The sequence below is a fragment of the Bombina bombina genome, chromosome 5, assembly GCF_027579735.1.
Source record: "Bombina bombina isolate aBomBom1 chromosome 5, aBomBom1.pri, whole genome shotgun sequence".
In the NCBI taxonomy this organism is placed as follows: Eukaryota; Metazoa; Chordata; class Amphibia; order Anura; family Bombinatoridae; genus Bombina; species Bombina bombina.
In genome coordinates this window covers 136,322,136-136,337,081 of record NC_069503.1, presented here as the reverse complement: position 1 = coordinate 136,337,081, position 14,946 = coordinate 136,322,136, and the positions used below count along the sequence as shown (strand labels likewise).

Genomic DNA, 14,946 nt, shown 5'->3' with positions numbered 1-14,946 from the left:
CCCTGGATGTAGAGATTGACAACTGAGAAAGTCCGCTTCCCTAGAATATGAATCTCAGAGACTAGACATGAATTGGTTTCTGCCCATAAGAGAATTCGAGATATTTTTCTCATGGCTAGGTAACTGTGACTTTCCCCCTGATTGTTGACATTGGCTACTGCTGTGACTGCTGTCTGAAAAAGTGGATGAGATTCCCCTTTCAACAGAAGCCAAGCTAGAAGAGCCCTGAAAATTTCACAAAGTTCTAGAACATTTATTGGTAACTTGGGCTCCTGAGGATCCCAAACTCTCTGTGCTTTCAGAGACCCGCAAAGAGTTCCCCAACCTGAGAGACTTGGATCTGTAGTGATCACAGTCCAGGTAGGATGAGCAAAAGAAGCCCCCTGAGTAATAAACTGATGATCCAGCCACCAAGTTAGAGACTGACTTGTACTGGGATCCAAAAATATATTTTGAGACAGCCGAGTATAATCTATGCACCATTGATGAAGCATCCAAAGCTGAAGAGGTCTCATGTGAAAACAAGCAAATAAAACTGAAGCTGCAATCATCAGACCTAGAACGTCCATACATAGATCAACAGAGGTGAAAGAGAGAGACTTACTGTTCAGGAAAGCTGACACCAATCTTATCCTTCTCTGCTCTGTTAGAGAAAGACTCATGGAGACTGAATCAATTTGAAGCCCTTAAAAAGTTACCTTTGAGGAATCAAAAAACTTTTTGGAAAATTGATTCTTCAACCATGTTGTTGAAGAAACATGAGTCGGTTGGTGTGTGATTCTGCTAAAGAAAAAGACCGAGCTTGAACCAAGATATTGTCCAGGTAAGGAAAAAAAGCAATACACTGAGTTCTGATCACAGACAAAAGGGCACCCAGAACCTTTGTGAATATTCTTGGAGCTGTAGCCAGACAAGAGACATGCTTTTAATATTAATCTTGATAATTTTCAACACAGCATCACAAATAAATGGATTAGCATTTTTAAGTAGACCAAAAAGATTTTCACTGACAGAGTCATCAGAACATTGTTCTAAAATACTGGATTAACAATTAAATAGAAGCAGTAGCCACATCAGCTATAGAAATGGCTGGCCTAAGAAAATACCCTGCTTGTAAAAAGGCCCTTCTATTAAAAGAATCCAGTGGGTCCTTAAAAGTACTCTCTTACAAAGGGATAGTAGTACGCTTAGTTAGATTGGAAATGGCTTCATCAACCTTAGGAACAGTTTCCCACAATTCAACATTAGCAGCAGGTAAATGATAAACATTTTTAAACCTTGCAGAAGGATTAAATGAATTACCTGTCTTAGATCATTCCCTTGAAATTATGTCCGAGACAGCATCAGAAATAATAAAAATCACAGAGAGTTTAACAGTCTTAAAAACTGAATTTAAACGATTACAAGGTAAATAAGACCTCCTTCAAAAGAGAACAAATATGTTCAATTTTAAAAAAAAAAGAGGAAATATCAAGTACACCATCAGATGAAGACTCCTCATCACCAGAGGAAACTTCACCAACTGAAGACACATAGTACTAGTAGAAGGTAAAACCTGAACTGTTTGAAGGTGGGAGAGTCTCCAGCGCCTCAGAAACGGCAGCTTTGATGTATTTTTTTTCACACTGGGTACATCAAGGCTGCAGTTTCTGTGGTGCTGCATTATTAACATTCTCCTGTAATGAACACACAGGAGGAGGATACCCAAAGACGCAGCATTAGGTTGGTCTGATTGCATTAATAAATTTAAACTTGAGTTTGTTCATTCCCAGGTTGACCGCTTCTCTTTTTTTGTATAATTGTAGAAAAGTTTTCAGGGGACTCGGCTTCTAGGATAGATTTAGTAACATAGTCAGATAGCTCCATTCTAGCATTTGACAAGGCAAAGCAATAAACACTATAACCCCCTTAAAAAAGCTCTTGAGGAATGGAAATAACTTACCCCCTCCTAAGTAGCTTTAAAAATAAACTTAGAGGTACAATGTGCACCAAGTCGAACTGCAAAACAAAGCAGGAGACAATAACAACAAGGACAGATAAGCACTCTAGAAATGCGCACAAAAAACTGAAAGCTAAAAAGAGGAATAATGTAAAGAATTATAGTCTGGAAATTCCTGTCTCTGAATAATCAAATGCACATCTGCATTCTTCAACCACCTCCAGAGGAGGCAAAGTAAAGACTGAGGTATGTGTGAGGTGGGAGGGGTTTTATAGAGCTCTTGGGGTTTGGGAATCTTTGCCTCCTCATAGTGGTAAGGAAGAGTAATTCCCAGGAGCACCAGATTGTGGACTCTCAACACCTGTATGAAAGAAAAAGGCTAAAGTAACTTTAAAAAAAAATATGGTGCAAAGTGGTTAAAATGCAACATCTTAAAATAAAAGCTGAATGTGCGTATTATGTGATATTGTACACATGGTAGGTTAAACACATTAGATAAACAAAAGAGAGGATGTACATAATAATATATATAAGTAATATATGCTGCAGGCACTATCTTTAAAACAACCATGCTGTATGACTATGTATTAAAATCTCTGAAGTCTAACAAGACTGTAATGCTGACAGTGACCATGACATGGATTTTCCTGCTCAGCAATGACTAGTGGAATTCAAATTTCTATCTGAGATTTAAGATAAGACTGTTCTGAAAACACTAAGGGACAGATTACAAGTGGAGTGCAAATTAACACTCCTGCTTAAGCGTTAATTGCGCTAGAAGTAAGCTTTTAGTTCTCGTCGGGTTACACTCGTATTACAAGTTGAAAGTAAACTGTTTTCGCTCTTGAGGTAATCCGACAAACACAAAAATCCAAAGTTAGAATATTGTGTGCGCGTTCACGTATTCCCCCATAGAAGTCAATAGGGAAAAAAAAAGTTTTAAAAAAAACACCCCCACTATCGCGCAAACATGATCGCATATTCTCATTTGCGCTAACCAGACATGAAAAACTAAATTTATGCTTACCTGATAAATTTCTTTCTTTCCGGGCATGGAAAGTCCACGAATTCCAATTACTAGTGGGATTTTCAACTCCTGGCCAGCAGCAGGAGGCAAAGATTACCCCAGCAGAGCTGTTAAGTGTCACTTCCCTTGCCCATAATCCCCAGTCATTCGGCCGAAGGAAAATGGATAAGAAGATAACACAAAGGTACAGAGGTTCATGAGGTTTACAAAAAAACATCCGTCTTAAAAGCAATAAGGGCAGGTCGTGGACTCTCCATGCCCGGAAAAAAAGAAATAAATTTATCAGGTAAGCATACATTTTGTTTTCTTTCCTAAGGCATGGAGAGTCCACAAATTCTAATTACTAGTGGGAACCAATACCCAAGCTAGAGGACACATAATGAAAGGGAGGGAGAACAAGACAGGCTAGCCTAAACCAAAGGCACCACCACTTGAAGAACCTTTCTCCCAAAAGAAGCCTCCGCCGAGACAAAAGTATTAAATTTGGAGAATTTGGAAAAAGTGTACAAAGAAGAACAAGGCCGCCTTGCAGATTTGTTCCACAGAAGCTTGATTTTTGAAAGCCCATGAAGAAGAAACAGCCCTAGTGGAATGAGCCGTAATTCGTTCAGGAGGTTGTTGTCCAGCTGTCTCATAAGCTAACCGGATAACACTTCCCAACCAGAGAGAAATAGTAGTAGAAGTGGCCTTCTGGCCCTTACGCTTTCCAGTGAAAACAACGAACAGGGCAGAAGACTGCCGAAAATCTTTAGTTGCTTGTTGATAGAATTTGAGAGCATGCACAACATCCAGATTGTGCAAGAGACATTCCTTCTGAGAAAAAGGATTTGGACAAAAAGAAGGAACAACAATTTCTTGATTGATGTTGCAATCAGATACCACCTTGGGAAGAAATCACAATTTAGTACGAAGGACCGCCTTATATGCATGAAAGATAAGATAAGGAGAATCATACTGCAGAGCCAAAAGTTTGGAAACTATACGAGCAGAAGAAATAGCAAGAAGAAACAACACTTTCCACAATAACAACTTAATATCAACCGAATGCATAGGCTCAAACGGAGCCTGCCGCAAAACTTTAAGAACAAGGTTAAGACTCCAAGAAGCAGCAACAGGTTTAAACACAGGCCTGCTCCTGACCAAAGCCTGAACAAATGATTGAACATCTGGTAAATCTACCAGATGTTTATGAAAAAGAATACACAGTGCGGAAATCTGACCCTTCAGAGTACTGACTGACTAACCTTTCTCCAGTCCCTCCTGAAGAAAAGACAAGATGCGAGGAACCCTCACACAACTCCAAGAGAAATTCTTCGATTCACACCAATATAGGTATTTACGCCATACCTTATAGTAAATTTTATGAGTAACTGGCTTACGAGCCTGAAGCATAGTATAAATGACTTTCTCACAAAGTCCACGACTAGCCAAGACTAGGTGTTCAATCTCCAAGCAGCTTCAGAGAATCTAGATTTGGATGGAGGAAGGGACCTTGAAGTAGAAGGTCCCTCCTCAGAGACAACCTCCAAGAGGGAAGAGATGCCATCTTCACCAGATCCGCAAACCAGATCCTGCAAGGCCAGGCCGGAGCTATGAGAATCACTGATGCCTTCTCCTGCTTGATAAGAGCAATGACTCGAGAAAGGAGGGCAAACGGGGGGGAACAGGTACACCAGACTGAAGTTCCAAGGCACCGCCAGAGCCTCTATCAGAACGGCTTGAGGATCTCTTGATCTTGAGCCGTACCTTGGAAGCTTTGCGTTCAGATGAGACGCCATCAGATCCAATTCTGGAACCCCCCACCTGAGAGATATCATAGTGACAATCTCTGGGTGAAGAGTCGATCCCTGGGATGAAAAGTCTGCCGGCTCAGAAAATCTGATTCCCAGTTGTCCACTCCTGGAGCCCACTGGAGAATGCGAGTCACCTCCATCATTGCTAAGGAGCTCCGAGAGCCTCCCTGGTGATTGATGTAAGCCACTGAGTTGATAGTGTCTGATTGAAATCTAATAAACCAGAATAAAGCTAGTTGAGGCCTGGTTATCAAGGTAATGTAAATTGCTCTCAACTCTAGAATGTTTATGGGAAGCAAAGACTCCTCCAAAGTCCAAAGACCCTGAGCCTTCAGAGAACCCCAAACAGCACCCCAGCCTAAAAGACTGGCATCCGTGGTCACAATCACCCATGATGGGCTCAGGAAGCATGTAACATGAGACAGATGATCCTGCGAGATCCACCAATCAAGAGAGTCTCTTGATAGGGGGTTAAAAACTATCCTCTGAGATACGGCCGAGTGGTCTACGTTCCATTGTCTGAGCATGCATAGTTGTAGTTATCTCAGATGGAACCGAGCAAATGGAATGATGTCTATTAAAGCTACCATCAGACCAATCACTTCCATACACTGAGCCCCAGATGGACCGGTGGAGGACTGAAGTGCAAGGCAAGATTCCAGTCAGAAAAATCTTCATGGAAATAAAATCTATAATCTTTCCTAAGAAATACACCTTGGTGTCTCGTACTAGGGAACTCTTCTCCAGATTCACTTTCCACCCGTGGGAATGAAGAATAGATAACATCTCTGTATGAGATCTTGCTAACTGAAAATATGGCGCTTGAACAAAGATGTCGTCCAGGTAAGGCGCCATCGCTATTCCTTGAGATCTGACCACTGCCAGAACGGCCCCCAGGACCTTTGTAAAGTTTCAAAGAGCCGCAGCAAAGCCAAAAGGAAGAGCCACAAACTGGAAATGCTGGTCCAGAAATGCAAACTGAAGGAATTGGTGATGTACACTGTGAATGGGAATATGTAAATACGCATCCTTCAGATCCATAGTGGTCATGAACTGACCTTCCTGTACCAAAGGTAGACTGGAACAAACATCTTGAAGGACGGAACCCTGAGGAATTTTTTGAGACACTTGAGGTCTAGAATGGGACAAAAAATTCCCTCTTTTTTGGGAACCACAAACAGATTTGAATAGAATCCTTGAGACCGTTCTTCTATAGGAACTGGAACAATCGCTTCAGGGAAAGATAGGTCCTTTACGCAGTTTAAGGAGGCCTCTCATTTTATCTGGTTTGCAGATAACCTTGACAGGAGAAATCTGCCCCTGGGGAGACGAGACTTGAATCCTATTTTGTATCCCTGAGATACTATCTCTACAGCCCAAGGATCTCGGACATCGCAGATCCAAGACTGTCAAAAATGGAATAGCCTGCCCCCTACCGGATTCAAAACACGATTGGGGGTGGCCCCTTCATGCCGCTTTGGAATCAACAGAAGGTTTTTTGGATTGCTTTCCCTTGTTCCAAGGTTGACCGGACCTCCAAGAGGTTCTGGGTTGCTCTGGTTTGGAAGAGGAGGAGGGAGACCTCTGTCCTTTGAAGTTACGAAAGGAACAAAAATTAGAATTCTGGCGACCCTTAGGTCTATTCTTCTTGTCCTGCAGTAAAAAAGATCCCTTTTGTTTGGTCAGCCAGACCAGGACCAGGTAAAGACAGGAGTTTGGACTTAGAAGTCACATCTGCTGACCAAAATTTTAACCACAGAGCCCTGCGAGCTAGAACAGCAAAGCTAGAAATCTTGGCTCCCAGTCTAAGCACTTGCATGTTTGCATCACAAATGAAAGTATTGGCTTCAGAGCCTTGATCCTATATTGGATCACCTCTATAGTAATCTCCTCAGATATCAGCTCAGACAAGGCATTGCACCAATAAGATGCAGCCCCTGCGACCGTAGCAATACTTGCAACAGGTAGTCACTGAAATCCCTGATGAATGTACATCTTTTTGAAGTAAGCTTTCAGCTTCTTATCCATAGGATCCTTGAAGGAACAACTATCCTCAATGGGAATAGTAGTTCTTTTGGCTAAAGTAGAAATAGCTCCTTCTACTTTAGGCACTGTGCGCCATGAGTCCTATATAGCGTCAGCAACAGGAAACATCTTTTTAAAAGCAGAAGACAGGTAAAAGGGAATTCCTGCCTTTTCCCATTCCAGCACTATAATTTCCGACATACGGTCTGGAACAGGAAAAACTTCTACAGAAGAAAGGACATCATATACTCTATTGAGTTTAATAAAATGTTTTGGATTCTCAGCGACAGATGAATCAGATTCTTCCAAAGTGAATCAGAATCTGAGATCTCACCCTCAGAAGCCACTGAGATATCCTCATCATCAGATAAATGAGAGAGACTGACCAACGCCGACTTAGCGGAGTCAGAACCCTTACCCAGAAAAATATGTTTAGACTTCCTTTTCCTCTTACCAGAAACTGGAAAAGCTGACAAAGCTGCAGAAACTGCAGAAGTTATTTGTGCAGCAAAATCCCCTGGTAAATACACTCCCCAGGAAGTGAATAAGAGGAACCGCAGGGTACTGCATGCGAAGCTGGTACAGCTTGGGACGTCTGAAGGGAAAGCTGAGGCATTGCTAGGTCAATACTATCCTGAGAGACAGGGGGCTCTAAGAGAGAAAGATATATCTAACTAGCATCTGGAGTGAGCACTACAGAACCAATACCCAGTCCTCATCGGAGCTGCAAACTATCACACAGGAGTTGAATATCCCACTAGTAATTGGAATTTGTGGACTCTCCATGCCTTAGGAAAGAAATACAAATATTTCACATTCCAATGTTCTTCACACACAAGAATATGTTCTATTTATTCATAAATAAATATTTCTACATTTATCTGATGGTTATTTAGTACAATAAATATATATATATATATATATATATATATATATATATATATACATACACACACACACATATATATACACATATATATATTTACAGATATACATAGGAATATATATTTATAAATACATATAACATATTCTGCTGTGTAGAACATTGGAATGTGAAATATTTAAAGTAAATACATTAGTTAAAATCTTTATTAAATATGAGAATGAATTTTAAAATTCTGGCCACTCTGAAATGGCTGCCAAACTCCACCCACTGATGATATCATGACCAGGGCTGCAAATGGCTTCCCATCACAAAATACTCACTAGTTGAATTTAACAGACTGTCAATGCAATTCAGCAGAGTGCCTAGATGCAGCCCAGATTGTGATGTCATCAGTGGGTAGAGCTTGGCTGACATTTCAAAATGGCCAGAAACAATATTCATTTTAAAATAACTTATTTTTACTGTTCCTGCTGGATGATATAGAAAGGGGTGCAGGGGGGCTATTTGCAGCTTAATCTAAGGTAAGACTTTAAGATGACTAAGGTGTCTGTAAAAAGTGTAAATACATATATATATATATATATACACATATAAATACATAAAAACATATATACACATACATACACATATTTAGATATGTATATGTATGTATCTCAAATCTCAATGTTAAAGCCCTTTGCCTGACTTTTTTCAGCCCTTCACCTGAGACTTCATATCTTTAAACCTTTATAACTTTTGTGTGCAATATTATTATTAAATAATTTTATTATATGGTGTTATTATGAGTGTAACTGTACTTTGTAATGTATTTTTGATGTGTTTTGTGCAACTTTTATGTTTTGTGAAATAGTTATTCAGAGCTCTTAAGTCACAGTAATCATTCTAGCGTAAATCGTGATTTGGCTAACGCGATTGCGTTTATTTTCAACTCGTTATACAAGCGGTAAACCCAATGAACGCAAACCCTTGTGAAATACCCTCATCGCACAAACGTTTGCGCTCCACTTGTAATCTAGCCCTAAAGTGTTTGACTAGGATAAGGGGTGAAACTATAAAGGTAAAAGTACTGCTGGGGGGATTACAGCCGTACACAAGCAGATCGCAGACATACCTTCTCACTCCACAGGTTCTGATTGCTTAGTCCTTCAGAGAAGAGAAAGTCCTGCAGTAGCCGCAGCATCTTAAGGACATGCTGGGTGAGGCTGGGCAGTGTGCTGGCTGTGGACTCCTTTATATCCGTATAAGCCGATTCCAGCATCATCTCCAGGAGGCTAGAAAAGACAGGAAACTGAATCGTTCCTTCAGAAACAGAATGGCTCGTTATATATGGCAAGCAGAGAGTGTGGCACTGACCTTCTTTTAATTTCATCTGGGGGCCGTACAAGCTCACAAGCAGCACCAAGCTTGGTGAGCACAGAGAACACCTGCCCTCGCTCTTTCCAGGCTCCCTCATCATATCCCTCTACCCCTCTCCATGTCACTGAGAAGATGATGTTGGTCAACAGATTGCAGAGCTCCTCTTCTGGTGTTTGCTATGGTGACAGAAGCAGTACAGACACAAAATGAGTAAAATAAATGGCATACCAGAATAGCTATTTAATACATAGATATTTTATATTCTGCTCACTTGAGGGTTACTGGTGTTTGAGGTGGAGTCACTGGGCAAGGTCTCCTGGTAGCTGTTCTCATCCAGAACATTAGACAAGCTGGAGCTTTTCCGAGCTCGCATGCCTGGGAAAGGTTTGAAGGTCTCCAGTGGTGAAGGAGTGCCTGGTTGGCTGACAGGGGTTTGGTTCCCACTCTCAAATGTGGTTGCTGAGCTTGAGCTTCCTAGATCCAAATGAAGGTCAAAAGGGGATACTGAGAATGGAGAGAGAGGCTGGTATGCCCCTTCAAACGGATGCTGGTTACTGCAAGGTGCTTCATCTGAGCAAGGGATGTCAATGTTGTTTGAGGAGGAATGGCTGGTTTGATCGGAAGAGTCAAAAGACTTAAAATTATAACCGTTAAACTGCTTGTCTTTGACAGTTGGAGACATGGAGTGATCAGAAAAGCCTTCTGAGAAATCTTGATCAGAAACTTCAAAACTTAATGGAAACACTACATCTGCGTCTGGATTTCCCCCCAGTGTAAGCTGCCCATCTGCAATGTCCTTGTATGGTCCAGACTCCTGTTCTGTGCTGCTGCCCAAGCTCTTTAATAGATTTATAGAACCAGAATACATTGGGCTACTAAAACTGCCCTGTCGAGACTCATATGTCTCCTTGATATAGAGCTTAGTCAATATATCCTGCCAGCCTGTTTGTTTGGCCAAGTGTCTCACAATGTCCTGTTGTGAATATATTAAATGAAAAAGCTGTAGGAGAAAAAAATGAAAAAAATGTTATTGTTACTTCCCAAAACAAGTCACTTGACCCTTGCGTCCTTTTCTGCATGCTGTAAATGATATGGTCATTTTGCTCTTTGTATATTATTCGCAACACAAAACACTAAAAGCTTATTCTTGACATTTTATCAATCTGTAAGTGTAAAAATATAAATCACACACACAGTTACAGACATGTATTAAAAAAATAATTAAAGCTGCATTGCATGCAATTTTATCTTTTGTATGTAAAAAAATGTATGTTTTTGTTTTGTTTCTTCTTTAAATTAAGCTTAAAAGGGCATGAAAACAAAAATGTTTATTTTACGATTCAGAAAGAGCATACACTTTTCAACAACTTTCCAATTTAATGATCAAATTTGCTTTATTCTATTATTACCCTTCATTAAAGGAGTCACAATGCACTAAGGGGGAGCTAGCTGAACATATTGGGTGAACCAATCACAAGAGGTATATGTGTGCAACCACAAATCAGCAACAAGCACCCAGTAGTGCACTGCTGCTCCCGAGACCTACATAGGCATGGTTTTCAACAAAGGATACTAAGAGAGGGAAGCAAATTATATAATAGAAGTAAATTGGAAACTTGTATAAAATTACATGCTCTATTTAAATCATGGAAGTTTAATGTTGACTTTACTGATCCTTTATGGAGGTTTGTCTTTATGAACTCATAATTGTTTAGAGACATATCAAAAAAATCCTTCTATAATAAAGGAATTGTAAGGTCGGTGTATTATTCCCTTTGTTCTGAAATGATTTTGTTTAGATTTTGTTGCTTTACACAATTTTAAGGTAAAGTACCAGTTTCTTTTTTGCAATTTGCCTAATTATCTGCCATATAAATAGTAAGCAAAAAACTACTGACATTTATGTTTGCAAAACTATGAAATTGTAGACAATTAGAGATGTATCCTGCAGTATAAGTTGTGCAAAAACACTTCTCCCTGCTGCCTGCTTGAAGTTCACAAGGAATTTACTAAACGTTTTTTCATACTAAAACCACCATACTCACTTCTCTTTAAAATGCATAACAGGGTATATTTGTCCATTAAAATCTTCTGACGTTAAATTTAGTAGATTTGCATAATCAACAAATGCATAATATAAAGACAATACAATAGCACTTACTCTCAATTTAAAATGAGGAATTAATAAAATTGTGTTCAGTTTCCTACCCCCTGTATCATGTGACAGTCATCAGCGAATCACAAACACACTGTGAACTACTGCACATGCTCAGCAGTAACTGGTACCGCAATAAGTGTGATTATAAAAAGACTGCACAATTATGATAATAGAAGTCAATTTAATTAGGGAAATCAAACTCAGAGCTATAAAAGTTAATCTGTTTCTGTTTATGTGATTGTGGTTACATGTCTGATGGTAAGTACCAACGTGATACTATGTTAAAGGGACAGTAATGATTTAGATAGGGAATGTAATGTTAAACAACTTTCCATTTTACTTTTATCATACAATTTGCTTTATTCTCTTGGTATTCTTTATTGAAAGCTAAACCTAGGTAGACTCATATGCTAATTTCTAAGCGCTTGAAGGCAGTCTCTTATCTGAATGCATTTGATAGTTTTTCACAGCTAGAGGGAGTTCTTTCATATGTGTCATATTAGATAACATTGTGCTCACTACCATGGAGTTATTTATGTGAGGGCACGGATTGGCTAAAATGCAATTCCATCAAAAGAACTGATATAAGGGGGCAGTCTGCAGAGGCTTAGATACAAGGTAATCACAGAGGTAAAAAGAATATTAATATAACCGTGTTGATTATGCAAAACTGGGGAGTGGCTAATAAAGGGGTTATCTATCTTTTTAAACAATAACAATTCTGGAGTAGACTGTCCCTTTAATAATTATTATATTTTTAATGTTTTGACAATATCCCATTTTGAGCTTTTACAGTCATAGGACATAGCCTATTAGTTGAGCATTTAGTTGTTAAACCTACTGACTGCTAGAAAGGTATGTAACTTATACCAACTGTCTCTGGCTTCCAAGTGTATGAAAGTTGCAGAAACCGTTAATGAGGAGCAGAGATTTAAATCTGCATTATTATGACAACTAACCTTCCTGCACACGTCCAGTCTTACAGGGAGGTCTGCCCGGTGTGAGAGATAAACCACGGAGAGGAGATCCTTGTAATTGGGAGACAAATCTAAGACAAGGAAAAGGCAGATCACTAAACAGTTTGCCCACAGATATCTAGTTTTTATTTTAATAGTTCTTTACAAAATTACTGTCTCCGAAACACTAATCCATCAGTGCACGTACATAAACTGGCATACTGGCAACTGCCAGCTTCATTACATATATAAAATGATACCATTCTGTTACTGGTTACTGTATAAACACAAAAAGGTACCTACACCCATATCCAGCTCCTTTATGGGTAAATGTGGATTTTCACATTGCTGGTGAAGTTATAAGCTGTGTTTTAGAGAGGTCAATACCTGATCCCAGGACCTGCTCGGAGAGGCAGCGGATAAGTAACATGGACACAGGGACTTCACTCAGAAAAGAGATTAGTCCTTGGTACCCAATATCCTTCAACTTCAGACGATGTTTGTTCCGGTCATAGACCTTCTCGTACTTGAGCAGCTTGTAGAGAATCTGTAAGTGTGAACAAGACAGTCAGCTTGCAGCCTCACAAACATCCTGCACAGCTACCTACAAGGTAATCAGTGGGCTTTATATAAACAGGATTTAACCCCCACACCTAGATGTTTTTTTGGGGGGGGGGGTTTTAAACATCTTTACACTTTAAGACCATACCCAGGGGGGATGGCAAACAAAATCTCACTTCTCAATATTGTGTATGTCAATTCAAGAAACATTGCAATATACACTATGAAATATAAGAGCATTATTGCTCTTCTTGCTGATATAACACCATATTCTGGCGCTGAACGATTGTTACCTGACCAGTTCTTGTAGGAATACAACACAGTTCATAATTCCAACTGATTAACTGACATATGGCTGATCATGTGACCTCATCACTATGGGGCTGAAGGTGCAAAGAAATAAACTAAAAAAAATCGGCAAATAACAATGTGTTTTTCCCTGGCAAAGTTGTAAGTGGTAAACTTCCTACTATAGGTATTAGCCAAAATGTGCCATTTTGAGTCAAGTATTTTGAGGCTTTACATGAACTTTGCTATAGACAGAGTAGGATGGATTTGGATTCATATGAGGGCATCTGTAAGTAGCTGCCAACTGAGGGGAATCAGAAATCAAAAGGAAAAGTTCTTGGGGGAGAAAGGAGGAGAGAGCTTTGGGTTTCTCGTCTACAGGAAGTCATTCTTGCATCCTGTAGTTGTCTTGGTAATGACTTTTGATTGGTGCTAAAAATGAATTTCCCTTTGAAGGACACTCCGGCTGCTAACAAAGGACTCGGTTCTCTAATGCTTTCAGCTCAGGTGAGTTTATCCAACATGATCCGTCTGAACAAAAAATTTCGCTCACAAGATTATAGAAGAAAACTTTGCTATATCTCTCTATGGGGCATTCTCTTCATTTCCAGATGTGAAGGAGCGACAAGCACAGTATAATAACATTATATGAGGCACAGATAGAAGATTAGACCATAGTCAGCAACTTGAGTAGAAAAATAAACCAAAACATTTTATTACAAGGGTCTTAATAGGAGGACACTAACCTTAAACACTTTCTCTCTAATATGGTCGGAGAACTTCTTCTGCACTAACAGTGAGTAGAATACGTCAATATTCCCTGGCTCAAGAAGGAAGATGTAGAGCTGGTCATTGCTGGAGCTTCCCTTCAGAAGGCTGTGCAGCACCTCCAGAACCCCACATACCTAAACGTCAGACACACACAGCAATTATTATTATCAGTTATTTGAAGAACGGCAACAGATTCCACAACACAGCAATGAGATGTTCAGCTGTCCCAATCATCCATTCAATCTTGTTGGTTTTGGACTCCAAAGGGGGAGCGATACGATTGGCTACAGCCTGAATCATCACTGAGGTAAGAAATAGAGTATTCGTTTAAGGGAGGAGGAACGGAGGAATATCTGAAAACATGAAAGGCTATTTTTTTAAAAAAGAAAATTTATGCTTACCTGATAAATTTATTTCTTTTTTTACACGATGAGTCCACGGATCATCTAATTATTATTGGGAATATCTCTCCTGCCCTGTAGGAGGTGGCAAAGAGCACCACAGCAACGCTGTTAAATATCACCTCCCTTCCCTCCCACCCCTGTCATTCGACTGAAGTAAAGGAGAGAAAGGAAGCAACAAGGTGCAGAGGTGTCTGAAGTTTATCACAAACCAACAACCTGTCTATAGAACAGGGCAGGCCGTGGACTCATCGTGTCAAAAAAGAAATACATTTATCAGGTAAGCATAAATGTTATTTTCTTTTGAATGACACAATGAGTCCACGGATCATCTAATTACTATTGGGAATCAATACCCAAGCTAGAGTACACAGATGATAAGGTAGGGACAAGACAGTGAACCTAAATGGAAGGCACCACTGCTTGAAGAACCTTTCTCCCAAAAGCGGCCTCAGCCGAGGCAAAAGTGTCAAATTTGTAGAATTTTGAAAAAGTGTGAAGAGAGGACCTAGTAGCAGCCTCGCAAACCTGTTCCACAGAAGCTTCATTTTTGAATGCCCATGAGGAAGAAACAGCCCTCGTGGAATGAGCTGACTCTCTGGAGGACGCTGTCCAGCAGTTTCATAGGCAAAACTAATAATACTCTTCAGCCAAAAGGAAAGAGAAGAAGCCGTAGCTTTCTGTCCCTTACGTTTTCCAGAGAAAACCACAAACAAAGCAGAAGACTGATGAAGACTGACGAAAGTCCTTAGTCGCCTGTAAGTAAAATTTTAAGGCACGTACCA

General features: G+C 39.9%; 1 protein-coding gene across 3 annotated transcripts in view; it reads right to left on the bottom strand.

Annotated features, from left to right (window-relative positions):
* Nucleotides 1–14,946, bottom strand: part of NBEAL2 (neurobeachin like 2) — a 496,796-nt gene that overhangs the window by 138,829 nt on the left and 343,021 nt on the right. For all 3 annotated transcript variants that reach the window (XM_053713715.1, XM_053713717.1, XM_053713716.1), the window contains 6 exons: nt 13,736–13,894; nt 12,528–12,687; nt 12,144–12,232; nt 9,298–10,026; nt 9,024–9,202; nt 8,782–8,941 (listed from right to left, as the gene is read on the bottom strand). In XM_053713715.1, the coding sequence (XP_053569690.1) occupies nt 8,782–8,941; nt 9,024–9,202; nt 9,298–10,026; nt 12,144–12,232; nt 12,528–12,687; nt 13,736–13,894 (1,476 nt within the window). The remainder of the gene's footprint in view (nt 1–8,781; nt 8,942–9,023; nt 9,203–9,297; nt 10,027–12,143; nt 12,233–12,527; nt 12,688–13,735; nt 13,895–14,946) is intronic.